The sequence below is a fragment of the Equus przewalskii genome, chromosome 1, assembly GCF_037783145.1.
Source record: "Equus przewalskii isolate Varuska chromosome 1, EquPr2, whole genome shotgun sequence".
Lineage (NCBI taxonomy): Eukaryota > Metazoa > Chordata > Mammalia > Perissodactyla > Equidae > Equus > Equus przewalskii.
The window spans coordinates 52764056-52791021 of record NC_091831.1 but is presented as its reverse complement, the minus strand read 5'-3'; the positions used below and the strand labels follow the sequence as shown (position 1 = coordinate 52791021).

General features: G+C 38.9%; 2 protein-coding genes across 6 annotated transcripts in view; one reads left to right on the top strand and one right to left on the bottom strand.

The window, feature by feature from the left end:
- REEP3 (receptor accessory protein 3) overlaps nucleotides 1–11955 on the bottom strand; it is a 96157-nt gene extending 84202 nt beyond the window's left edge. For both annotated transcript variants that reach the window (XM_070563585.1, XM_070563592.1), the window contains exon 1: nucleotides 11577–11955. In XM_070563585.1, the coding sequence (XP_070419686.1) occupies nucleotides 11577–11608 (32 nt within the window). In that variant the 5' untranslated portion in view covers nucleotides 11609–11955. The remainder of the gene's footprint in view (nucleotides 1–11576) is intronic.
- JMJD1C (jumonji domain containing 1C) overlaps nucleotides 10691–26966 on the top strand; it is a 346491-nt gene continuing 330215 nt past the window's right edge. For 3 of the 4 annotated variants that reach the window (XR_011523679.1, XM_070563438.1, XM_070563432.1), the window contains exon 1: nucleotides 10691–11418. Coding sequence is in view for 2 of the 4 variants with exons in the window: in XM_070563438.1 (XP_070419539.1) it covers nucleotides 11071–11418 (348 nt within the window). In the remaining 2 variants the exon portion in view is untranslated. The remainder of the gene's footprint in view (nucleotides 11419–26966) is intronic. The other variant, XM_070563517.1, reaches the window with a different exon arrangement.

Here is a 26966-nt window from a genome sequence, read left to right as displayed (position 1 = left end):
TAATGATATTCTCCTACATTTTCTTCTAAAAGTTTAAATGTTTTAGTTTTCATATTTAGGCAGGTAATCTATTTATAATTTATTTTTGAGTTTGCTGTGAAGTAAGAACATAACGTCATTCTTTTTTGCAAGAGATAACCAAGTTGTAACACCACTATTTATTAAATTATCTATCTTTCTCCACTGATTTTGAATAGTACTTCTGTCATATCAGAGTTTCACATATGCCTGGGTTAGTTTCTGGATTCCTGATTGTGTTCCACTAAGTATATTGTCAATCACTGCACCAATACTACATTGTCTTAATTACTATAACATTATAATGAATCTTGATATGTAATAGGGCAAGTCTTCCTTCCTTGTTCTTCAAAGCTGTCTTATTGATTCCTGAGCTTTTGCTCTTCCCTATGAACTTTAGATAGTCTATTGGGTTCCATGAAAACAAAAACAACAAAAATCCTATTGGAATCCCACTGAATTTATAGATGTATTTGGGAAGAACTGATAATCATCAACTAATATTGATCCATTAACATGGGCTATCTTTTATCTTTCAATCGTGTTTTATAACTTTCTTTATAGTTTTCCCCCCCAGTTTAGACTGTATTTTAACAGGAGAAAGTAATCTGTTTACATTTATTTTCATTACTGATATATTCGAACCCATTTCTACCACCATCTTTTTTTGTCCATATGTCCTCCATCCCCAGCCCCCTTTATTTTGGTCTTCTGTATCCTTATAGCCTCTGCTTTTCTCTGTTGGCTTGGAAACTATCTATTATATTGACGACCTTTTAAATTATTATATCTCTGCACATGACAGAGACCATACAACTGTTTCCTCACCTTTATTCAGAGTGAAGGGAAAAAAAATAAAACTAGAGAAAAAGGTGAGGAAAGTATAAAAGAGACAGTGATGCCATACTTTGAAGTGCGGGAGCAGAACTGAATTCTTCAAAGGAAGAAACTGAATGCCTTTCTTCCTTATACAGTTCTTCCTCTCATCACATACTTCAAGTGCATCCAGGCAGTGTCATTTTTAGGTTACAGGTTATACAATTTTCAGCATGTCCTTTCTATTTCTCAGTCATTCAAGGTAATCAAGGTTTCTCTTTAGTTAAAGCAGTACAAGAATTTGTCACCAGCAAAAATTTAAGGTAATTGGGTACAGATTTACTGGAAGACAGTACATTTTATTTCTTAAACTTAGAGGAGACCAATTGAAATAAAGCCATATTTGAATCATATTTATCACCTAAAATAATACAAGACATGGGGCCGGCCCGGCGGTGCATGGGTTAAGATCGCACGTTACGCTTCTCGGCGGCCCAGGGTTCGCTGGTTTGGATCCCAGGTGCGGACATGGCACCACTTGGCAAAAAGCCATGCTGTGGCAGGCGTCCCACATATAAAGTAGAGGAAGATGGGCATGGATGTTAGCCCAGGGCCAGTCTTCCTCAGCAAAAAGAGGAGGATTGGCAGTAGTAGCTCAGGGCTAATCTTCCTGGGGGGGGGGGGGTAGGAAACAAGACAGGGGATTTAGAAGTTCCTAAAAATTATTTAATCATAATAAAAGAGCATAAACTTGTGTGTGTGGGGGGGGAGGGGGGTGTTTATTTTTAATTCGCATTTCTGTCATTTTCACCTGTCAAGGAAAAGACCAGGTATCCTTTCAAAATATCTTTACACAAACCTTTTAGACCACCTTTCTCATACAGTTTTATTTAACACCTTAATATTTTCAGGTTAAGATGTATACACTTCCAAGGCTCTCTTATGAGGACCTAGAGGTATATCTTTAGAGAATACTTTTTCCCATCCATTTATGATCCATTAAACACCTTAAAATCATTATAATTTCTATTAGCAAAACTAACAGATATACAAAGTGAAAATGGAAAGGCCCTATGTTTCAGAAAATCAGAAATTAAAACTAAGATTGATGAAAATTAATGATTAAAAAATACAATGCAGGGGCTGGCCCCGTGGCCGAGTAGTTAAATTTGCACGCTCTGCTGCGGTGGCCCAGGGTTTTGCTGGTTTGGATCCTGGGCATGGACATGGCACTAGTCGTCAGGCCACAATGATGCGGCGTCCCATGTGCCACAACTAGAAGGACCGACAACTAAAATATACAACTAGGTACTGTGAGGATTTGGGGAGAAAAAGCAGAAAGAAAAAAAAAATTGGCAACAGTTGTTAGCTCAGGTGCCCATCTAGAAAAAAAAATACAATGCAAACAAACAAACATTGAATGAACAGCTGGGAAGTTTGTTCTGCAATCCTGAGGTTGGTTGGTGTCCCCAGCAGAAAACAAAGACCCAGGCACAAAGCTATGAAGAACTGATCACAGCAGTAATGATACCCATTAGGCAAACATCACCAAATTTTCTCTATTCCCACATCTGCACTTTCTTCAGGTCAACACTCAAGAATGCCTACTGCTCTTTGTTCCTATGGGCTTCTCAAATGGTAAGCAAGGAAAAGAAGTCAGTTTATCTACTTTACAGTTTTGGTGAAAGTGCATTCCAAATTTTGGGAGCCCTAAAGATTTGTGATTAAAATTTGATGATGAAAAAGTGTCACATTAGCAGAATCTTTAGCATATAATTTATTCAGTGCTGTATATATTCATGCTGTTTAATGCCAAACAATGCCATTTATTAATTTTGCTGATATTGATGTAATACAAGGTTAATGTATTCATTTATTTAAATATCTAAGTAGTTTTATTAAATACAAAATACTTCAAAGTAATTTATCTATGATTCTCTATAGGAAGCATACAAATAATATAGCCAAGATCTTCAACTAGGGTTCTTCTCTCCCCTTTATGCCTCCAGTGATGGAGAACACACTGTTCTCATGAGGTAGTCAGTCTCAATGTTGAACAACTCTAGGTGTTAGGAAGTTTTCCCTTATATATTGAATAAAATTGTCTTCCCCATAACATCTACCTATTGCTCTAGCCTTGCATTTCACAATAAGATAGAAAAATCAGCACCCACTCCTCCATGTGACAACTCAAATTATATTGAGACAGCTATTTTGTTAGACTTTTTTCTCCTTTTCCAATCCAATCCCTAAAACTATTCCTTGGTATATACTAGTTTTCCTCATGATATGTAGAAGAGATTGTTATGGATTGACTTGTGTCCCTCCAAAAAAGATATGTTGGAGACCTAACTCCCACTACCTCAGAATGTGACCTTATTTGGAGATAGGGTCTTTACAGAGGTAATCTGGTTAAAATGAAGTAATTAGGGAGGGCCCTAATCCAGTATGACTCTGTCCTTATAAAAATGGGAAATTTGGACACAGAGACATGCACAAAGGGAGAATGCCATGAGAAGATGAAGGCAGAGATCAGGGTAACACATTTACAAGCCAAGGAACGTGAAGATGGCCAGAAAAACCACTGGAAGCTGGGAGAAAGACATGGTACAGATTCTTCCTCACAGCCCTCAGAAGGAACCAACCCTGCTGACACCTTCATCTTGGACTTCTAGCCTTCAGAGCTGTGAGACAGTAAATCACTGTGTAAGCCACCCATTCTTGTGGTACTTGGTTATAGCACCCTCAGCAAACTAATATGTTTCTTAAAAATGTGACATGAAATTAAGGAAATTTTCCACAGTAGAATGCTTGGTTTTATTTATGGATGAGAATAATTCTTTTCTAAAACGGACATATCATCATTTGAAAATATTAATGTTCTCAGCAATAATATATTTGAATACATCTTGAAATTATTGAATTACTTGCCCGTACAAACCTATTATGTTTAGATTTTTCCTTTGACTTTGGCTTTCACGATTTCCTCACTAGCTCTGCTTTTGCAGAGTTAATGATACTCTTACTAGGAAGGAAAGCAACATATTAGTAACCTTTGAATCTGCATTCAAATTCTAATATTCTAACAACTTCTAGGAAAGGGAAAACTATAACTTGTAATCACATTTCACTTATAAATTTAGGAAATAAGGAACATAACAGCTGATGTACAGAATGTGTGATTATAAAAATTCTTTTCAAAGTGTACTGTATCAGTGATTTTCATCAATTTTGGGAAATTCTCTGTAAATACTGAAACAGAAACTAATTTTGAAATAGGGAAAAAAACTATGACAGCTTGATCAGCAACAGTATTTTATACAGATATCTCCTGAGACACATGAATTTCCAATAATTCCTCCCATTAAGCATATAGAAGCAGCAAATAGTAAATAACAAAGCCATTTTTAGATGTGGATGCTGAGCAGACTGTATCTTGTAAGGGATCACTTCGAGAGAACTTTCTGCAATGATGGAAATGTTCTGTTTCTGTGCTGTCCAATAAGGTGGCCACTAAGCTCCTGTGGCTATCGAACACTTGAAATGTGGGTAGTGTGACTGAGCAAGTTAATTTTTAATTTAATTAATCTACATTTAAATAGACACATGTGACTGGTGGCTACCATCCTAAACAACACAGCTTCTAGGCTCATTCCTTCCCATACATATTTTTCTTCCCTTTTCACTTAACACAGTGATTCTCCACTAGTGGCAATGCTCTCCACTAGGTGACAAATGGCAATATCTGGAGACATCTTTGGCTGTCATAACTGGGGGGTGATACAGGCATCTTGTGAATAGAGGTCAGGGATGCTGCTAAACACCTACGATGCACAGGACAGCCCCCCACAAGAAAGAATTATCCAGGCCAAAATGTCAACAGTGCTAGGCTAAGAAACTCTGACATATTTAAAGGATCTTTAAATGAAATTAAAAGTATTTTGAATATCATTATGAATGGCAGTATAATATTCTAATATTAGCTAGCCTGCTCTTTACATAAAATAATCTTTCGCTACTGTTCAATAATTCCATCCCAACTGCTACTATTTTCTCTGTCCACAGTATCCCACTGAGTATGCCATCTTGCCTGATTTTCGGTCATAGTGGCCTCTATAAATTTAACATGACTGAAGTTGGTAAATTTACTTCAGTAATAGGGATATATATGCTTAAACCCTTAGCAGAGTTTTGTAAACATGAAGACATTTATAATAGAATAATTTTTATCTTTTCATTCAATCTCAAAAAAATGTATGAAAGGAGTCGTTTAGTGCAAATGAATAATCAATGACAAAAATAAGCTCATGTTCTGCTAACAGAGACTCAGCAGTAATTTTTTTCCATGTGATGATCAAAATAGTAATCTCATACTTATTTTGATATTTAAATTACCCATTTATGCCATTATTATTGTAATATACGATTTATTTGAACATTTAAATCTATACTGAAAGTAGAGAACATAAAAATCTCCATCCTAAAAGGGTTCAAAAAGCCAGCAGAAAAAGAAATAGTTAATATAGCAGCAGTAACAAAAAGCGGACAAAAGCAAATTGTTTCTGAAAAGAAGGCTAATAATGGAATCTTGTTGGAAGTTCTGGCCCATGCAAAGAAAACAAGACTCAATAGTTTAGCATGTGTTTTCTGTCTTAACAAAGGAAGACAGAAAAGATGACCTCTTGTAGGGCATTCACAACAAATTATATTTTTAAGATTTTAACTTTTTCAATTTCCTTGAAAACATCATTGCTCCTCTTTACCTTATTTCTCATCATCTAACAGCAATTTCAGTAAGTATCCTTAGACACAACTCATGAACCTCTAAGCTATTCACATGATGGATCTCATCAAAACTGGTAAATAAAGATAAAATCTACCTTAACCTATTTGAAAGAAAAAATTTTACCCATCATTGAGATTTTAAAACCATTTAAAAAGTTGAAAGCATATTTAAGGGAAGGAAAATATAACATAAATTATGACTGCCTTCAAACTTCCACAAGGATTTAAAAATGACTCAAGATATTTATGATTAATTCTATCATAATCTTAACCAAGACACACACACACACACGTGGTAGAAGCAGGATGCTATTATAACAATACATTTAAGATATGATGCTAGCTTGGACTAGGTAATGGAAATAAAGGTTGCGAGAAGTGGGTGGATTCTGGATATATCTTGAAGGTAGAGTGAACAAGATTGCTGTAAGATTCAATGCAGGGAACAAAAGAAAAAGAGGAATCAAGGATGATCCCAAGGTTTTTGGCGTGAGCTACTGGAAGGATTGAGTTGTCATTAACTGAGCTGGGGCAGGCTGCCAGAGAAGCCAGACTCAGAAGGAAATTCAGGAGCTCAGTGTCGGTATCTTAAGTTCAAGATGACTTTCAGACGTTTCCAAGTAGAGTTAAGCAGGCAGTTGAAAATATATAGGATCGTGAGTTCAGCAGAGAGGTCTGGGTTGGAGACGTAAATTAACAAGAGTCCTCCTAGGAGTGTAGATAGAAAAGATAAAAGATCTAAGAACCAAGCCCTTGGATATGCCAACTTTAAGTCAGGACATGTGGAGGAATGTGGCAAGGGAAGACTGAGAAGGGAGTGGCCAGTTGAGTTATGAGGAAAACAAAAAAAGCAAGGTTTCTTGGAAACCAAGTGAAGAAAGTACTTCAAGGAGAGCAATTTATCAAAAGCTGTTGATAAGTCAGATGAGGACTAAACAATCTGGCCACATGGAGGCCACTGCTGACCTAGAGAAGGGCAATTTTAGTGGAGTGGTTGGTAGCCAAACCTAAACGGTACGGGTTCTCAGGTGACCCAAAGTAGAGGAAGTAGGGAATTCGTGTTTAGGCTATTCTTCTGATGAGTTTCTGCTTTAAACAGAAGGAGAGAAATGGGGTAATAAGATGAAAAGTATAGTAGGCTGAAAGAGTTTTCTCTTAAGATGGGATAAATAATAGCATGTTTGTATGCTGACAAGAAAGATCTAGCAGAGAGGGAAAAGAGATGATGCTGGAAAGAAGGGGGAAAATTGCTGGAGTGTGGTTTTTAAGGTATGTAATTTAGACTCTAAAGATATCCATTAAATATAACTGAAGAGGATCAATTAAAGAGGACTGACATTTTTACTAGTAATGCCAGGTAATTATATTATGGAAAAACAAAAATAAAAATGTTACTAATGTAAAAAAGGAAATATAGATGTATGGAATTAAAAAGAAAGTCTCCAAATTCATCCAATTCTATATAAGAAAGTAGTATCTATCAAATATCTGGAGCAATTAATACTTTATATTTAGAAGTAAAAAAGAAATCGTCAAGTAAAAAACGAACAAGTTCACCTGCACTAAGACTATCAACTCTCTATACAACCAAAAATAAAACATCTAAAGAGAAGCGTAATTAGACTGAGAAACATATTTGCATCAAATATGACTTATGGTTAATTTCTTTATTATGTAAGGAGCTCAGACAAAAGTAAATTATCAAGGAACCAAGAGATAAATGGTAAAGGACATTCGGACTATTTGCATAATTGGAGATATAATCAATGAATATTATGACAAATATTAAACCTTGCTAATAAGCAAAATAATGCAAAAGGAAACAATTTCCTAATACACTTATTAGGAAAGTATAAAAGAATTAAAACCCCCAATTCTGGCTACACTGTGATAAAGACAGAACTCATACATTGTTGATGGCATTGTAAAATATTAATATTCTTTTGGAAAGCAATTTGGCAATTCATATCAATGGTCATAAAAATATTCATAGCCTTTGACTCAGAAATACTCCTCTTGGATATTTTATCCTAAGGAAAAAGAAAGAAAAAGTATATGTAAATGATGTCCACTGTAGCACTATAATTACACTGTAACATTACTTATGATAACGAAATATTAGAAATAATCTAAAAGCCAAATTAAAAAATAGATGAATGGCTACGTGCTCAAGTAACCCTTATTTTACTTAACGGCCCCAAGGTTCAAGAGTAGTGATGCTGGTAATTCGGATTTGCCAAAGAGAAATTATTGTTAATCTCTTACTGTGCCTAATGTATATTCGACTTTATCATAGGTATGCACATATAGGAAAAAACATAGTATATATAGGGTTCGGTACTATCTGAGGTTTCAGGTATCCACTGGGAGTCTTGAAACGTATCCCCATGCAGATAAAAGGGGACTACTGTACACAAATTAAGAAAACTCAGAGGGGCTGGGCCCTGTGGCCGAGTGGTTTAAGTTGCGCCCCCTGCTTTGGTGGCCTAGGCTTCACTGGTTGGGAGCCTGGGTGTGGACCTAGGCACCACTCATCAAGCCATGCTGTGGTGGCATCCCACGTAGAAGAACTAGAATGACCTACAACTAGGATATATAACTATGTGCTGGGGCTTTGGGGAGGAAAAATTTAAAAAACAAAGAGGAAGACTGGCATCAGATGTGCTCAGGGGCAATCTTCCTCACCACACACACAAAAAAAGTTAGAAAACTGGGATCTCTCACAACCTGTGAGAATCAGGTTTCAAAAGGTGAGGTAGGGGTACCACATATAAATGTAATATCATTTGGCAGGCTCATATTACCATCCCTTAATAATTGCTAACTAATCTTTCAATCTTGCCTGTAAAGTTAAAGTAAGCTGATTTTAAACAGACTGGAAGTAATGAAAAAATCCTTTCATACCATCACAGAATGCTACAGCTGTACAAAAGAGTTTGGAGATTACCAGATCCCTTTATCTCCACAAAGAAATTGAGATCTATAATTAGGAAGAGGGTGACTCAAGGTCATTCAGCTGTTAATATAACCAAAGCTAGTTCTAATTTCCAGGTTTCCTGATGATAGTCCAACGATATTTCTTTCTGTACCATCCATCTTATTCCCCTCCCCCATAAAAAAAATCTGTCTACATATCCATTGTTTTAATAAAGTGCACAACAAATGCTGAGCACATTCGGTGTGTTTTTAGTTAAACTAATTTAATCTTTACAACAGTTTTAAGGAGGTAATACTATAACCACTTTAAGATGAGGACACTGAAGTTCAGATGAGTTTAATATGTTGCCCAGGACCACATAGCTATTAACTGGCATCCAGGTCTGATTCCAGAGCCAGTGTTCTTCTCCCAGTGGTCTACCACAAAGCCTGGGGAGAAAGTGCTCACCCACATAGGGAACTCTGGGTATGGAGGTTCCTTGAGTTCCTTGCACATACCACCAGAGGTTCATGTTGAGAGTACTATCTGATCTTTCTTCAGGCTCAGGACTAGCTAGCTGGCTGTTCCAGTGGGTTAGAAAGAACGTAAGTAAATTCTATCCCCTGGTGTGAAAAAGGTTTCCAAGTTTGTGTAGATCCTAGGACTGAGCTTTTGTGTCCTTATACTATGATCAAGGGAGTAGAAAACATTCAGTGCTTAGAGATACAGAAATTGAACAGCAAAGGGGCAAAATATAATGATGCTTATATTCCCTGACAAGTGTGCTTTCTAATATGCTGACGGTTCAATGGCTCATGAAATACTTTTCCTGACACTTGATAAATACATTTCCGTGACCTTTTCTCCCTCACATTTTTGCTCCCTTTCTTTTGCCTCACCTTCTCTAAGTTCTAGCATCAGAGGCTTCAATTCCGTCTCTCCAGATAAGGGGCCCGCTAAGTGGTCTCACAGTCTTCAGTGTCTCTCCATGGCCAACCATCTCACATATTGAGGGAAGGAATCTTCCAAAGCAAAGCCATTGCTGCCTCATAAAATCTATCCCCTCTTCCTGAAATTCCTTGAAAACAGACCCCAGCCTACCTTTTCAGCTTTCTCTCTCCCCAGTCCCTCAAGTCCACTGTAACTAATCTGGGCTTTTCCTCCTCTGGGCTCACGATGACCCCTTTATCAGAATCCTTTCTTTTTCATCTCTGGCTGTCTAAATTCAGTCTGTCCTTTAAGGCCCATCTCAAACGTAATTTTCCTTGCTTTTTCTGATTCTCCAACTAGACATAATCCCTTCCTTGTCTAACCCCTATAGCACTGGGTGTAACTCTTACAAGACTTGACTTCTAACCTGTACTGCAGATATCAGTGTGTCTGAACTGTCAGTTTCATGAAGATCAACTACGTGTAACTAATCTTTATGTTATAGTCAGCACCTAGAGAAGACATTCATATGCATAGTCGATGATTAAAAACAAAAATCTCCTTTGAGTAATGTGAACTAAATCAAAGTGCTTCATAATTTTCTATCAGTTAAAGAACTGGTCAAAGGAACCTAGAAAGTTAAAAAAAAAAAAAGGGTACAAATTCTTAATGCGGCACTTGATTTTCTAGGTAGACACAACAGCTGATAGACATCTACCAGGTCAAGAAAGGCATGCCTTTTTTATGTAAATGAAACTCAAAGAGAGGCTAAAAAGGCTAAAAAACAATCTGAAGACATCTGTGGTATGCTTTTATTTCTTGATTTTTAGTTTTGTACAGATGAACGCAGAAAACTGAAGCTTTAAAACTAGAAACTGTACCGACGAACAAACTGCATTAAGACAATCAAATGACAAATTTTGAATGCTATTCCAAATCAGGTAGAATAGGGCTACTAAGCGATTGATTCACTCCCAAACAAAATAAAACCGAAATTAACAGAAAATTTAGCTACTTCTCGCTGGTGAGAAAACTAAAAATCTGGTAGTGTTATTTTTTCCACATTCTCAAGCTCATCAGAGAAGCCTGCCGACTCACAAAAACATGTCATAAAGGTACTGAGAAATATTACTCCTACAGAGATTATGAATAAGAAATCTATGGGCCCCTGGCGGTTACTACGTCACAGTTGTTTACTTTGAGGCTTTTTTTTTTTTTGAAGAGGGGTAAAATGGGGAGGAAGGGAGGAAATCAGTTTAAACTGTATTCAAATACGCACCTTTACAGGGTAAACACTACAACTCAACTAATTTTTGTCTTATGGACCTGTAGCACTTGTTGGTAAGAGCACAATGAAATGAACCGATCGATAATTTGAACAAAGACAACAGGCACCTGCAGCTTCTCAATCACTTAGCAAATATTTCCACCAAGACAAGGCCAAATTCTGACATTTGGCGAGCAGGGGGGCGTCACCACTCAGTAATGAGCTCCTTTCTCGGTAAGCTATAAATCTTGGGGCAACTGGGACCCTTCCCAGGGATCTGAACTGTGAGCGGTCCCGGGTTTTTAGACAAATCTCTCCTCCTACCACACGTGACCGAATGGCAATCAGCGCCGAGAGAGACACGGCAACGCACCAGCCGCGGATACAAAGACTCGGCGCCGGCGCCGCCGCATCCCCCGGGGGACCGCGGAGCCTCCCGCGCTCCAGCGTCTGCGGAGCTTGCGTAGGGCGCGGCCGCGAGGCGCGCCGCTCCCGGGCCCGCAGGGCGGTGCCGCGCAGCGCGGGGAGCGGGAGCGGGGAGCGCGCGCCGCCTGCCTTGCGCGCCTGCCCACCCAGCGCCGCGGGAGCAGGGCCGCCGAGCAGCACGCAGCCGGGCCGCGCCGCCGCCGCCACCGCCGCCGGGCCCTCGCCCGCCGCAGGGAGCCACGCAGCGACGTCGACCAGGGTGAGGAGGCCGAGAGCCCCCAGCCCCCGGGCAGGCCCGCGGCCAGGCCAGCCCACCCCCACCAGGCCTGGGCCTTCCCTTCTCCTCCTGGCCGCTGCCCCTCCCCAGACCTCCCCTGGGCCTCGCGCGGGCTGCGGGGCGCCGTGAGCGGCACTTACACCACGGCTCTGGAGATCATCCAGGACACCATCTTCCCGGGGGCTTGGACCCCACTTTGGGGGCGGGTGGGCGCCGAGCGTGGCGGACCAGGCCGCCAACGGCAGGCCGCGCGGTCGCCGCTCCTCGCGCTCCCCGGGGCCGCGCTGGCGCCCTCGGGAGCCGGGCCCGGTGTATGCGCGCGGCGGCCCGAGCTGCGCGGCGGTCGGTCCCCCGCCCATCCCCGCCCGCCGGCCGAGCCGCCGCCGAGCCAGCCGGCCCCGCCCCTGCGCTCCGCTGATAGGCGGCGGCGGCGGCGGCGGCGCGTTGGCGGAGGCCAGGTCTGGGCGGCCGGGCGACCCGGCTTCGGCGCTGGGCGGGCGGCAACCCGGCCCGCGCCGGGCAGCCTTGCGGCCCGGACCCCTGCGCTCTAACCTCCGTCTCCCTCCTCTTTACGTCCCTGGGACGCCCACCTGGCGTGGAGGGGAGTCGGGGGGGTGGGCCGGAGGCTGAGGAGGGGGACTAGGGGTTAGGGGTTGTCAATGCGTGTGTTAAAGACGAACTAGTAGCAGGAACTCTGTCCTATAGGATCCTCTGGACCAGGCCCTAGATTCTGGAGAGGCAAGATTTTGAGATGTTCAGCCACATCCGGTGATCTCACTGTTCACTGAGGCTCTGCGCTCTGGGCATCCTCAGAGTACTGAATTTTAAGGGAAATGTCGGGGGGATCTTTGCACAGGCCTCAGTGTATTACCAGGAGTCTTGTGGTGCTTGGTGCAGTGCAGGGAGGGGCAGAGGAAGAAAGCATTGGATTTCACGTTTGCAGCAGTGGGCGTATTGATATCACTGTTCTGAGCCTGTTAAGGCACCTTTCCATCACAGCATCTGCAAAGCCTGTTTTACAGACACGTATCTGAGCCTCCCAGCTATCAAAGTAAAAGCTGAGCTTCGGATTCCTGACCTCTCCTACTCTTTACGGCTGTCTGCTTTTTGGGAGGTTGCCTTACTGCTTATACCTTGCAATTGTTGCAGATATAATTTTAAGAGAGAGAATTCAAAAACAGTCATTTTTTGGTGGCAGTACCAAATTGAGAAAATGATCTTAAAGTTTAGTCGTCTTTTTTTTCATTTAAGACGACAGTAAAAGATAATTCTAGTATTCAGATGATAGGAAGAATCAACGATGAAATGTGGCCTTCAAGACTTTAATTAGAGCCCTAGAAAATATAATAGCTTATTTTTTGAACATACTATGATTTATTCTTTGTGTTCCTCAGTTTCCCCATAGTAAAAAGAGGTTAATGATACTGTAGCCTACCTCTTGCCTTCCAGGGTGACTCGAGGCACTGCTAAATAACACGTTTAGGAAGTTCTCTGATTTGCTTGGAAGAAAATCAAGGACACGTAAGGTTATCCTGAGTTCTTTTAAGTTCCCAAGTTTAATAAATTTAGTAATATTTTGATTATTTAAGAAGTTAATTCAGAAGCTACTTCCTACTCTTGGATTAGGTTCTTTTTGCTTATTTACTCATTTTAAATGTATATATTTTAATTTCAGGAGTCTCAATGAAAATTTGCATTTGTTCAGAATCTTTTATTTTTGGCCATTATTCAGCATAATTTGGGGATCAGGTGTGCCACATACGCACCAGTTTTCTGGGAAACTTCCCCAGTAAAACTCAAACTCATTTGAATGGCATTCAGATCCCTCCATGAACAGGTCCTGAAATGTTTTTACTGCCTTCCCAACCCCTAATGTAACCTTTCCCTACTACTATCCTTGAACCAAGCTGTATTTTCATGCTCAGTTCCTTTGCCTGGACTTCATTTTTTCTTTAATGATTTGCTCCCCATTTTCTTATCAGAATTCTTGTTTTTCGATGTCCTTGATTTTCCTCAGTGAGAATTATTCATAATTTTCTACAGGCCTCCATAATTTATTTTTTGACTTTCTATTTAACGACTATGTCATTCTGCTGTATATTATGATTATGGTTTACCAATTTCTAATCTACTGGGTGGTAAAATGTTTGAGGACAGTTATGGTATAGTAGATATCTTGTGTTTTCCCAGCATCCAGAATAGGGTGATTGCCCAATGAAAGTTTGAATAATGTTTGTAGGCTATAGTCACTCACTTAAGTATCAAAACTTTACGAAATTTCAGCCGCATTTGGTGGAAGTCTCTTAAAGATGTGAGGCTTTCTTGCCTTCTTAATTTGGGGGGCATCATTCTGAATATTAATTATTTCACTGCATTTTAATACATTCATGCCTTCAGTGGTTGCTGAGATGTAGGACTGCTGGCTGCTCTCTGAAATGTCCCTAGGCTGCTGTGTGTTAAATTTCACTTTGGGTGCTTATTATATCTTCAGCCTCCTCCACATTCATGTCACATTTTGCTGCTCTCAATCTGGAACAGCCCTCTTGTTAACATTTCAATATGCCATGTGTTGGAAACCAGCTACTCTGTGCTACGCACATGTAGTTGAGTCAAGCTTTACAGCCCCAAAAGCCTAGGCAATGTTTCTTCCCTTCTGATACACTGGAAACTGGGGAAGCTGGGAGGCATGCTCTTTTGGTTGTTGGAATGATTGGAGCCCCACATCAAACCACTAGCATTTGATGGGTGGACATCAGCGATGCTGTACTTTTTGCAGTGGTTGGGCTGTCCAGAGCAAAAAATGTCCCCATGTCCTGCATGGTTTAGGAATATCCTGCCCGACATTTGTTATTATCTGAACCTAGAACCTCCATTTTACATATAAACTCATGGTTTTAACTGAGACTGAATTTTCCAGTGTCTATTTCCACATACAACTGTTGTGTGAAAGGAGGATTTATTTTGTTCAAAACTTGATCAAGAGTTGTTTACAGTTTTGGAAAATTGCATAACAAACAACTTTGCATTCGTAGCTGTCATGTTCAGCTGCTAATTACTTTTATATGTCTTCTAGTTCACGTTTGTTTCAGGATTAACATATTCAAATACATGTTATCTTCTAAGTTATTTCATTTCCCTTTTCTATTTATATTTTATTTAGGGTGTATCGATTTTTTTGAAGTTGTCTGTAGGAAGATTGTTATTAATTTCATTTTGGTATGATAAAGCAGAAGTTGGAAAACATTTTGTGGAAAGAGGATGTCAAGTCTGATGTGGTTGAGAATTATTGGTCTAAACAAAGAGTACCTTCATCTGAGGAGGAGCCTGTCATGGAAAGTGCCCAGATTTTAGTAGTGGGTGTTTCTAATTTCTGTGTATGGGGCTGTGCTTTGGATAGTTGAGATCTCCTAGCAGGCGGCCATTAGATAAGTGCTTTATGGTGTAAGGCAAGGCTCTAGAGAAAATGAGAGAAAAGGAAATACATTACCTGCTGCCTAGAAGCTTTTAAAGTGTGGTCTCATTTGGCTTACTTGAAATCGTTTCTTGTATAGAAGACAGAAAATTACTTCTTTAAATACCAAACTTAATTGTTATTATTTTACATATGTCACTAGTATTCATTTGTTGTGCTATGGGACACCTCCTTCATTGTGTTCTGCAAAGACACTTTTCTTTGGGTATTGAGTTTAGTTGTGGTGGGAGACAGCATATTTAGGGCAAAGGATGTTCTATCAGGAGACCTATTTCTACTGCCAGTAAAGTAATGTTTGGCAAGGCAACCTGTTTCCTGTTAAATGGTGGTGATAATGTTATGATGATCAAATGCATGCAAGGAGTTTAAAACCTAAGGGTAATTAGACTATTAAAAGAATTGCTTTCTCTTCTGCGTCTTCACTTAGTGTTCCTAGGAGATACATGGAATGTGCGTCTTCTACGTGTTATAGGAGTTCATTTGGTTCATTTGTTAGGAAAAAAAAAATCGAAAAGTACCTAGGAGAGCAGACAGTGAGAGAGATAGTATCTAATCTATGTAATTATTAATGAGTATGCTAATGAGACTAAATACTAGGTCACCTTCCCATGTCAAGTGGAAGAATATTTTTATTTGGAGAAAGGCTAAAATTACTCAGTCTACCTTTAATAGTTGTTTAGAAAATAGTGTGAGGGAAAGTATCTTAAAGAGAATGATTTAAAAGATGAAACCTGTTCTTTTTCCATCTGCTGCCAGATGAATATTTCTTCTCTCTTACCCAGTCTGCCATATGGTATTCTGGCTACAACAGAGATCAAATTTGGTGTCTGACATTGAATTATAAAGAAATAATATTGAGGGGCCAGCCCTGTGGCCTAGTGGTTAAGTTCGCCCGCTCCACTTTGGCAGCCCAGGGTTTTTCTGGTTTGGGTCCTGGGTGTGGACCTGGCGCTGCTCATCAGGCCATGTTGAGGTGGCACCCCATATAGCACAACCTGAGGCACTGATGACTAGAATACACAATTATGTACTGGGGAGCTTTAGGGGGAAGAAGAAGAAAAAAAAAAGATTAGCAATTGAAAATACAATAATCAGGTTGCAGTAGAGTATAAAGATTAGATCTGAATTAAGTATTTGACTATCGGTATTGATAAAGTTACTAGCTATTGGTATTGATAGATGAAGTTACTAGGTAGCAATCAATGAAGAAAACAAAATATGCCTGTGATGGCTGGATCTAGGGAACACTCTAGTACCTTACTAGGGATCTAGTAAGAAATTGACCTTATCTGAGGTTCTTATACATTTAAGGTAGTAGCTTTCCTTACAACAGTTAAGCATTTAGACAGAAGAGGTTTTGTTTCCCCCTTCAAGGTAAAAACTGGTTTTATATTTGGCCATGTTAAATGGCAGAGAGGGGCTGGCCGGGTGGCATAGTGGTTAAGTTCACATGCTGTACATCAGCAGCCCGTGGTTCACAGGTTCAGATCCTGGGCACGGACCTGCACACCACTCATCAAGCCATGCTTTCGCAGCATCCTACATATGAAAAAGAAGAGGAAGATTGGCACAGATGTCAGCTCAGGGCCACTCTTCCTCACCAAGAAAAAAAAAACGGGAGCAATAATTTTGGGGCTGGCCTCATGGCTGAGTGGTTAAGTTCGTGCGCTCCACTTCGGTGGCCTAGGGTTTTGCCAGTTCGGATCCTGGGCGTGGGCATGGTGCTGCTCATCGGGCCATGCTGGGGTGGCATCCTGCATGCCACAAGTAGAAGCACCCACAACTAGAGGTGCACAACTTTGTACCAGGGGGCTTTGGGGAGAAAAAGGAAGGATGGGATCTTTAGAAGAAAAAAAGAGAAAGAATAAAGGAAAGAAAAAGAGAAAAAAAAATTTTTTAAATTCCTATGGCTCCAAAAGCAATATGAATAAGATTTCAAGATGAATAACAAACTGGGAAAAAATATTTTAAAAGCCAGACCAAGGGTTAATAATCTTAATATAGAAAGCACTCATAAAAACCATTAATTAAAAATAAACCTCAAAATTCAGAATCTCCAGTTTCTGGTCTGGCATGTAAGAAGGAACTTAGGAGTTGCCACTCCACCCTCACAAGTAAAAAGCTGAACAAGCTAAGAAATCAACTCTTCATAGATCCTTCGGAGAAGTGAGTTCATAGGTGCTGTCTCCAAAATTGTAGAGACAGACAGGCAGATGCAGAGAATCACAACTTACCAGAGCAGAAGCCTCTGTAGGAACCAGTGCCAGGGTAGGAAAAACTGAACTGTAATTGACAAATCTGGAGGCTCAGTGTGGACAACTCTGAGAGTTAAAAATTGCAAGAGAATCCAGTCACAGGGAGGCCCCTGCACTTTTGTGAGTTTGACCTTTAGGAGCTCTACCAGGTCCTCACAGTTAATATTGGAGAAAAATATCCTCATGCTTCCAGCAGTAGGAGGGAAAAAGGAACCATTTTGAAATAAACCAGAGCATTCTGCTCTTCTTAAGGAGGTAGGCCCTCAGGAGAAACTATTTTACCAGAGCCTAACCTAACTAGAAGGAAGGCAGTACCTAATTTGAGCCCCTCTAGCCATTCATGTAGGGGAATGGAAATACATAACTCCAGCTCCCTCCAGCCATCCTGTCCCATCTAAGGGGAGCAGGGAGGTGGGGAATGAGAAGCATTGCCGAAGTTCACAGTCCAGAGGTACAGGCTCACTGAAAGACTGAGGTCTCATCGTAGGACTGTAGAACACTCCACCACTTACCATACCACAGCATTACTAAAGACCTGTTTATCACAGTTCCTTTTACCCAGTGCGTCATGTCTGCTCTGCCTTTTAACAAAAATTATGAGGCATACTAAAAGGCAAAAAACTCAGTTTTGAAGAGACTGAGCAGTCATCAGAACCAGGGTGAGATATAGAAGGAATGTTGAAATTATTAGACCAGGAATTAAAAAAAATTATTAATATGCCAAGAGTTTTAATGGAAAAGGTAGACAACATGCAAGAATAGATGGATAATGTAAGCAGAGAGGTGGAAATTATAAGAAAGAATAAAAAAGAAATCTTAGAGATAAAAAATACTGTAACAGAAATGAAGAATACCTTTGATGGGCTCATTACTGGACTGGGCATAGCTGAGGAAAGAATCTCTGAACTTAAGGAAATGACAGTAGAAAATTACAAAACTGAAAAGCAAAGAAAAATTGAAAAAGAAGAACAGAATATCCAGAAACTGTGAGACAACTAGAAAAGGTATAACATACATGTAATGTGAATACCAGAAGGAGAAGAAAGGAGGAGAAGCAATATTTGAGACAATAGTGACTGAGAATTTCCCTCAAATTAGTGTCAGACACCAAGCCACAGATCCAGGAAGCTTAGAGAACACCAAGCAGGATAAATGCCAAAAAAGCTACACCTATGCATAATATATTCAAACTTCAGAAAATCGATGATAAAGAAAGAAATCTTGAAAGAAGCTAGAGGAAAAAAACACATTACCTATAGAGGAGTAAGGATGAGGATTACATTCAACTTTTCCTTAGAAACCATGCAAGCAAGTAAGAGTAGCATAAAATATTTAAAGTATTGAAAGAAAAAAACTCACCAACCTAGAAGTCTTTACCCTGCGAAATTATCTTTCAAAAGTGAAGGACAGGGGGCTGGCCCCGTGGCCGAGTGGTTAAGTTCGCGTGCTCCGCTGCAGGCGGCCCAGTGTTTCGTTGGTTCGAATCCTGGGCGCGGACATGACACTGCTCATTAAGCCACGCTGAGGCGGCGTCCCACATGCCACAACTAGAAGGACCCACAACAAAGAATATACAACTATGTACTGGGGGGCTTTGGGGAGAAAGAAAGGAAATAATAAAATCTTTAAAAAAAAAAAAAGTGAAGGAGAAATAAAGATTTTTTCAAACAAACAAAAATTGAGAGAATTTGTTGCCAGTAGACCTGCCTTGCACGAAATGTTAAAATAAGTATTTCAGAGGGGCCAGTCTGGTGGTGTGGAGGTTAAGTTTGCGTGCTCCACTTCGGTGGCCTGGGGTTCATGGGTTTGGATCCTGGTTGTGGACCTACACACTGCTCATCAAACCATGCTGTGGTGGCATCCCATATACAAAGCAGAGGAAGATTGGCAGATTGGCAGAAATGTTAGCTCAGGGCTAATCTTCCTCACAAAAAGAAAAAGTACGTCAGAGAGAGGGAAAATGATACACATCAGAAACTGGTCTACATAAAGGAAGAGCAGTGAAGAAGAAAGGAGTCAAGGTAAAATAAAAGCTTTTATTTTTTTATTGTTAATTTATCTAACAGATGACAGTTTCTTTAAAATGATAGTAGCAGTGTATTTGGTTGTGTTTGTCTGTGTGTGTGAATGCTGACATATAAGTGAAATAAATGAAAGTGATGATACAAGGAATGGGAGGGAGAAATTAGGACTGTTTTGTTATTATAAGGTACTTGTACTACCTGTGAAGCAGTATAGTGTTATTTGAAAGTGGGCTTGGATTACTTGTAAATGTATATTTCAAACTCTAGGGCAACCACTAAAGAAATGGGGAAAAAAAGTATAATTGATGTGTTAAGAGAGGAAAGAAAATGGAATCATAAAATTTTTATTAAAACCGCAGACCGCAGAAAAAGTGTGTAAGACAAAAACAGGAATAAAGAACAAGCACAACAAGTAGAAAACAGTAAGAAACGTGGTAGATGTTAATCCAAGTATATCAGTAATCATCTCAATGGTCTAAATACATCAATTAAAAGACAAATTATCAAGGTGGATGAAAAAACAAGACCCCACTGTATGTTGTCTGTAAGAAACTCACTTTAAGAACACATGTAGATTAAAAGTAAAGGAATAGAGGGGCTGACCCCGTGGCTAAGTGGTTAAGTTTGTGCACTCCGCTGCAGGCGGCCCAGTGTTTCGTCGGTTCGAATCCTGGGCGCAGACATGGCACTGCTCATCAAACCACGCTGAGGCAGCGTCCCACATGCCACAACTAGAAGGACCCACAACGAAGAATATACAACTATGTACCGGGGGGCTTTGGGGAGAAAAAGGAAAAAATAAATAAATAAAAATTAAAAAAAAAAAGTGCATTTAAAAAAAAAAAACAGTAAAGGAATAGAGGAAGATGTACCATGCTAACACTAATCAAAAGAAAGTGGGGACAGCTATATTAATTTTAGAGCAGACTTGAGAGCAACTAAAGTTATCAGGGATAAAGAGGGGCATTACCTATGATAAAGGGGTCAGTATTCCAAGAAGACATAACAATCCTTAATGTGTATGCACCTAACAACAGTGTGTCAAATTACTTGAGGCAAAAACTGATAGAATTGCGGGTAGAAATAGATGAAGCCACTGTTGTTGGAGACTTTAACATCCCTCTATCAGAACTGAACAGATCCAGCAGGCAGAAAATCAGTAAGGACATAGTTGAACTCAACAGCACTATCAATCACCTGCGTATAATTGACATCTATGGACTGCTTTATCCAGTAGCAGCAGATTACACATGCTTCTCAAGCTCACATGGACCATTCACCAAGATAGACCTCACTCTAGGTCATAAAAGACACCTTAACAAATTTAAAATAACAAAATTCATACAGTATCTGCTCTGATACACGATAGAATTAAACTAGAAATCAATAACAGAAATATAGTTGGAAAATCCTCAAATACTTGGTGATTAAAGAGCATACTTCTAAAAAACACATGGGTCAAAAAGAGATCTCAAGAGAAATTGAAAATGTTTTGAACTAAATTAAAATGAAAATACAACTTATTAACATTTGTGAGATGCAACAAAAACAGTGCTTAGAAAGAAATTTATAGCATTGAATGCATATATTAGAAAAGAAGAAACATCTAAAATTAGTCATTTAAGCTCCCATCTTAGGAAGTTAGAAAAAGAACAAATTAAATCCAAAGTAAGCAGAGGAAGAGAATTAATAAGAATTAGAGCAGAAATCAATTAAATTGGAAACAAGAAATCAATAAAGAAAATCAATAAACTCAAAAGCTGGTTCTTTGAAAAGATCAATAAAATCAGTAAGTCTCTAGTCAGGCTAACTAGGAAAAAAGAGAAGACACAAAATACTAATATCAGATGTCAAAGAGAGGACGTCACTACAGAATCCATGGATATTAAAAGACTGATAAGCAAATGTTATGAATAATCCTATGTTCACAAATTTGATAACTTAGATGAAATGGATCAATTCCTTGAAAGTCACAATCTGCCAAAACTCACAAGAAGAAATAGACAATTTGGATAGTTCTATATCTAGTGAAGAAATTTGATCAATAGTTAACAATTTTCCAAAACAGAAAGCACCAGGCCCAGAGGGGTTCACTGGTGAATTCTACCAAACATTTCAGGAAGAAATTACATCACATCTCTACAATCTCTTCCAGGAGATAGAAGCAGAGAGAATACTTCCTAACTCATTCTATGAAGTCGGCATTACCCTAATACCCAAACCAAGGACATTGCAAGAAAAGAAAACTACAGACCAATATCTTTCATGAACATAGATGAAAAAAACCTCAACATAGATGGAAAAAACCTCAACAAAATATTAACCAATTGAATCCAACAATGTATAAAAAGAATTAAACACCATGACTAATTGGGATTTATCCCAGGTATGCAAGGCTAGTTCAGCATTTGAAAATCAATCAATGTAGGCTAAAAAAGAAAAAATCCCATGATCATATCAATCGATGCAGAAAAAGCATTTAAAAAAACCTAACACCCATTCATGATAAAAACTGAGAATAGAAGGGGAACTTCCTCAACTTGACAAAGAACATCTACAGAAAACATACAGCTATCATTATACTTGATGAGAAACTGGAAGCTTTACCACTAAGATCAGGAATAAGGCAAGGATGTCCCCTCTGACCATTGCTTTTCAATATCATACTGGAAGTCCTAGCTAATGCAATAAGACAAGAAAAGGAAAAAAACTATAGTGATTGGAAAGAAAGAAAACTGCCTCTGTTTGCAGATGACGTGATTGTCTATGTAGAACATCCAAACAATTGACAGAAAAATTCCTGGACTACAAGTGGTTATAGGAAGGTTGCGGGACACAAGGTTAATATACAAAAGTTAAGTGCTTTCCTCGATATCATCAGTGAACAAGTAGAATTTGAAATTAAAGGCACAATGCCGTTGACTGTAGTGCCCCCAAAATGAGATACTTAGGTATAAACCTAACAAAATATGTTTAAGATCTGTATGAGGAAAACTACAAAACTCTGATGAACAAAATCAAAGAACTAAATAAATGGAGAGAGATTCCATGTTCTTAGTTAGGAAGACTTAGTATTGTCAAGATGTCAGTTCTTCCCAGCTTCATCTATAGATTCAATGGTATCCCAATAAAAATCCCAACAAGTTATTGTGGATATTGACAAACTGTTTCTAAAGTTTATATGCTAAGGCAAAACACCCAGAATAGCCAACTCTGTAGTGAAGGAGAAGAACAAAGTAATAAAACTGATACTACTGGACTTGAAGACTTACTGTAAAGCTGCATTAATCAAGACAGTGTGGTATTGGCAAAAGAGTAGATAAATAGATCAGTAGAATAGAATAGAGAGCCCAGAAATAGATCCATGTAAATGTGGTCAACTGACCTTTGACACAAAGGAGCAAAGACAGCACGTTGGAGCAAAGATAGTCTTGTAAACAAATAGTGCTGGTACAACTGGACATCCACATGCAAAGAAATGAATCTAGACATAGACCTTCTGCCCTTCACAAAAATTAACTTAAAATGTACCATAGGCCTAAATGTAAAATGCAAAACTCCGAAACTCCTGGAAGATAACATAGGAGAAAACATAGATGACCTTAGGTATGGCGATGACTCTTTTAGGAACAACATCAAAGGCATTATCCATGAAATAAATAATTGATAAGCTGGACTTCATTAAATTTAAAAACCTTTGCTCTGTGAAAGACACTTTTAAGAGAATGGCAAGATATGTCACAGACTGGGAGAAATAATTGCAAAAGACACAGCTGATAAAGGGCTGTTGTCCACAATATACAAAGAACTCTTAAAACTCAACAATAAGAAAACAAAACCCGATTAAAAAATTGGCAAAAGTCCTGAACAGATGCTTCACCAAAGAAGATACACTGATGGCAAATAAGCATATGAAAAGATGTTCAACATCACGTCATTAGGGAAATGCAAATTAAAACAAGATACTGCTACACACTTATTAGAATGTCCAAAATACAAAACATTAACACCATTGGATACTGCCAAGGATATGGAGCAACAGGAGCTTTCACTTATTGCTAGTGGGAATGTAGAATGGTACAGCCACTTTGGAAGAAAGTCTGGCAGTTTCTTACAAAACTAAACATACTCTTACCATATGATCCAATAGATGGGGCAATCACATTCCTTGGTATTTACCCAAAGGAGTTGAAAACTTATGTCCATACAAAAACATGCACATGGATTCTTGTAGCAGCGTTATTCATAGTTGCACAAACTTGGAAACAACCAAGATGTCCTTCAGTAGGTGAATGGATAAATACACTGCAGTACACCCAGACAATGGACTATTATTCAGGGTCAAAAAGAAATGACCTATCAAGCCATGAAAAGACATGGAGGGAACTTGAATGCATATTACTAGGTGAGAGAAGCAATCTGAAAAGGCTACATACTGTATGAGTCCAGCTATATGACATTCGGGAAAAGGTATAACTATATAAACAGTGGAAAGATTGGTGTTTGCCAAGGGTTAGAGGTGAGGGAGGGGATGAATAGGCAGAACTATAGAGGATTTTTAGGCAGTGAAACTAATCTGTAAGTTACTATAATGGTATAAACATATCGTTTTACGTTTGTCCAAACCCATGGAATATACAATACCAAGATTGAACTCTAGTGTAATCTGTGGGCGTTGAGTGATGATGATATATCAATGTAGGTTCATCAGTTGTAACAGATGTACTACTCTGGTGGGGGGTGTTAATAGTGGGGAAGGTTTTATGTGTATGAGGACAGAAGATATATGGGAACTCTCTGTCCTTTTCCCTCAATTTTTTTGTGAACCTAAAATTGCTCTTTAAAATAAAGATTATTAATGAAAAAAATAAACCTCAGAAGAAAAAATGTACAAAGAATATCAACAGGCAATTTACAAAAGTGGTACAAATGGCCAGGACGTGCTATAATCTTAACTAATCTAGAGATACACATGGTCCAAGTTCAGAACTGGGTCTTGGTCAAGAAGCATAGTTCAACACCAAAAGTTATTAAAAGGAATTCCATTTGTCCTCAAAGAGCATTGAAGGAAATTTAATTCACAACCAGATTAATAATTCTTGAAAGGCCTTATCTCCTCCCGATTTCTTTTACTGCCCTCAAGCTTCTCACAGGTCCAACTCTAAAGCTTTCTCCTCAAATCCCAGCTAACAGTTAGGTCACTTCCCCAACGTTTCTTCCTGTTTCCTTTATTATGTTGATCAACTTAGTATCAGCAAGTCATTCCTTCTTAGGAAGGGAAAAATAATAAGTGGAGGGAAGAGGGTTGTGAACATTCATATGTTAAATTTTTCCATGTCACACTAAGAAGATATTTTCGAATTTCACTGATTGTTAAAGAAATCTAGATAAAAATTTTCTTTCTACTGCCAAATTAGCACGTTTAAATAGAGTGTTAGTGCTTAGTATTGGTGAGGGTGTGTGGTACCCCCAAGTCCCAGCTGAAATTCTCAGGGGAGATATTGTACACATTTTTACAATTTTTAGATGCCAGGCCTTTGATTTTGAATCCCACTTCCAAAAATTTATCCCAGGCCTTTTGGTTCAGTCTGTGTGTGTGTGGGAACATCCAGCATGTATTTAAAAGCTCTGTTTTCATCCTCTGTTACGTTCTCAAAAGTGACTTCATACCATATATCTCAAAATTGTTTGTACAACTTGTATTCAAATCACCTGTGATAAAAGAACAGCTTCTCAGTTCCTACCCCTGAACAACTAAATCAGAATCTCTGGGTGGGTCCCAGGAATCTTTTTTAACAAGATCATCATAATTAAGATATACAGTTAACTATATGGTTAAATAATGAGAGCCATTATTTCATACTTTAAAGTTTGTGGACTTCTGTTCTGATCAAGCTCCAATCCTGTCCAGCTCTAACCCTGGAAGGACTTGTCCTTCCCTAATTCTTTGAATTTCCATTCTCCTTACCTTGAAATTCCTTCTTATCATGTACAACCCTCCTTTTTCTAATTAATATTTTATTCCTGGTTCTAAGAAAACATGTACCCCTTGCTAAAAATCACTCCAGGAAGCTCTTAATCTTTCTTTCACATCTTTTTTCAAGCACTCTGTGCTCTTCCTAGACACCCTGTGCTCTTTCTTCCTTCCCTCCCTCCCTCCCACCTTTTCTCCTTTAGTTTGTACTGTGTTTTTGAAATTTATCCTGTTATTTGTGACTGTAGTTCATTGATTTCCACTGCTGTGTAATATTCCATTATGTATACAATAATTTATTTTTCATTCTATTTAAGGATATTTTGGATGTTTGAAATTTTTTTGTTCCAGATGCATATGTGGAGGTTTATCTAAGGTATGTGGTATGTAAAGATTGTAGACATTTTTAAGATGGTCATCCTTCCTGCTAGGTTTTAAGCTTTTTGAAAGCAAGGATTGTGTCTTATACATCCAATCATGTATTGCCAACCTTACCTGTAGTAGATAATAAATATTTGTTCCACTGAATTGAATTTTGTTCTTTACTATTCATGTAACACCCTCTTGAAAACTTAGTTTTCTACAAGCTTCAAATCTCATGAGAATTACTGATAAGCCAATACTTAGTCATGTTGTATACATGAAAATTGCATAAAAATCATCTCAACAACTTGATGAAAATAAATATGAATTAGCAGGATAATAAACATTGAGAATTCTTCTTATTTGACAAGTTTAAATTGGTATATCCTTGAAGTCTTTTTAAATATTGTTATCACTTTAGTTTCTCTTTTTGCAGATGGAAATAATAGCCTCTAGTTAGTTGTGTAACGTTTAACTGGTGTTTATAAGAAGCTTTCATTTCAGAGACCTAGAGGAGTAGGATATGTAATTAAAAATTCTAGCAGAGGGGCCGGCCCTGTGGCCAAGTGGTTGAGTTCGCTTGCTTCACTTCAGTGGCCCAGGGTTTCGCCGGTTCAAATCCTGGGCGTGGACATGGCACTGCTCATCAAGCCATGCTGAGGCGGCATCCCACATGCCACAGCTAGAAAGCCCACAAGTAAAAATACACAAGTATGTACTGGGGGGCTTTGGGAGAAAAAGGAAAAATAAAATCTTTAAAAAACAAAAAACAAAACAAAACATCTAGCAAAAAAGAATGTTGGTTATATTTTTAAACATTAAGGAATGTTTAGCTTTATGATGTAATTTTATTATGGGACTTGTGCTATTATAATAAAAAAACTATTGCTAACAAGGTCATATTGGTCATAAGGTCATTATTTTGAAAAGCTTCTTGAAGGAAGCTATCTGATGCTCTTTATTCACCTGTCCTGTGCCTGGCACATTGGCGTTAGTTCACACTCAGCACTGTACTGAGGAGCCTGGGGTTTATGATCCCAGCTCTAGCTCGTTAAATGATGAGACCTAGGCAAATCAGTTTTATCTCACTGGACTTCTTTTTCCTCACCTGCAAAATAAATGTAATACTTTAGACTGCTTGTCTTCGTAGGGCTATTGAGAGAATTAAACAAGGAAATGTATGAACTTTATAAACTGAACACTGTAATGGAGATATGAGATACTATTTTTAGATTAATAAAAATTTAGTATAAATCTTCAAGACAACCTTTTGCTGGGGGTGGGGCAGCGCTGAATTTAGGAGAAGCATTCTGTCACGTGTGGGAGAAAGAACATAGTGTGCAGGTAATGACCACAGCCCAGGATAATGTGCCAGGCAGAAATCTCTACTGATTTTGAAGAAGTTCATAGGAAAGGGCGAGATTGTTCTGTTTGGGGGAAAG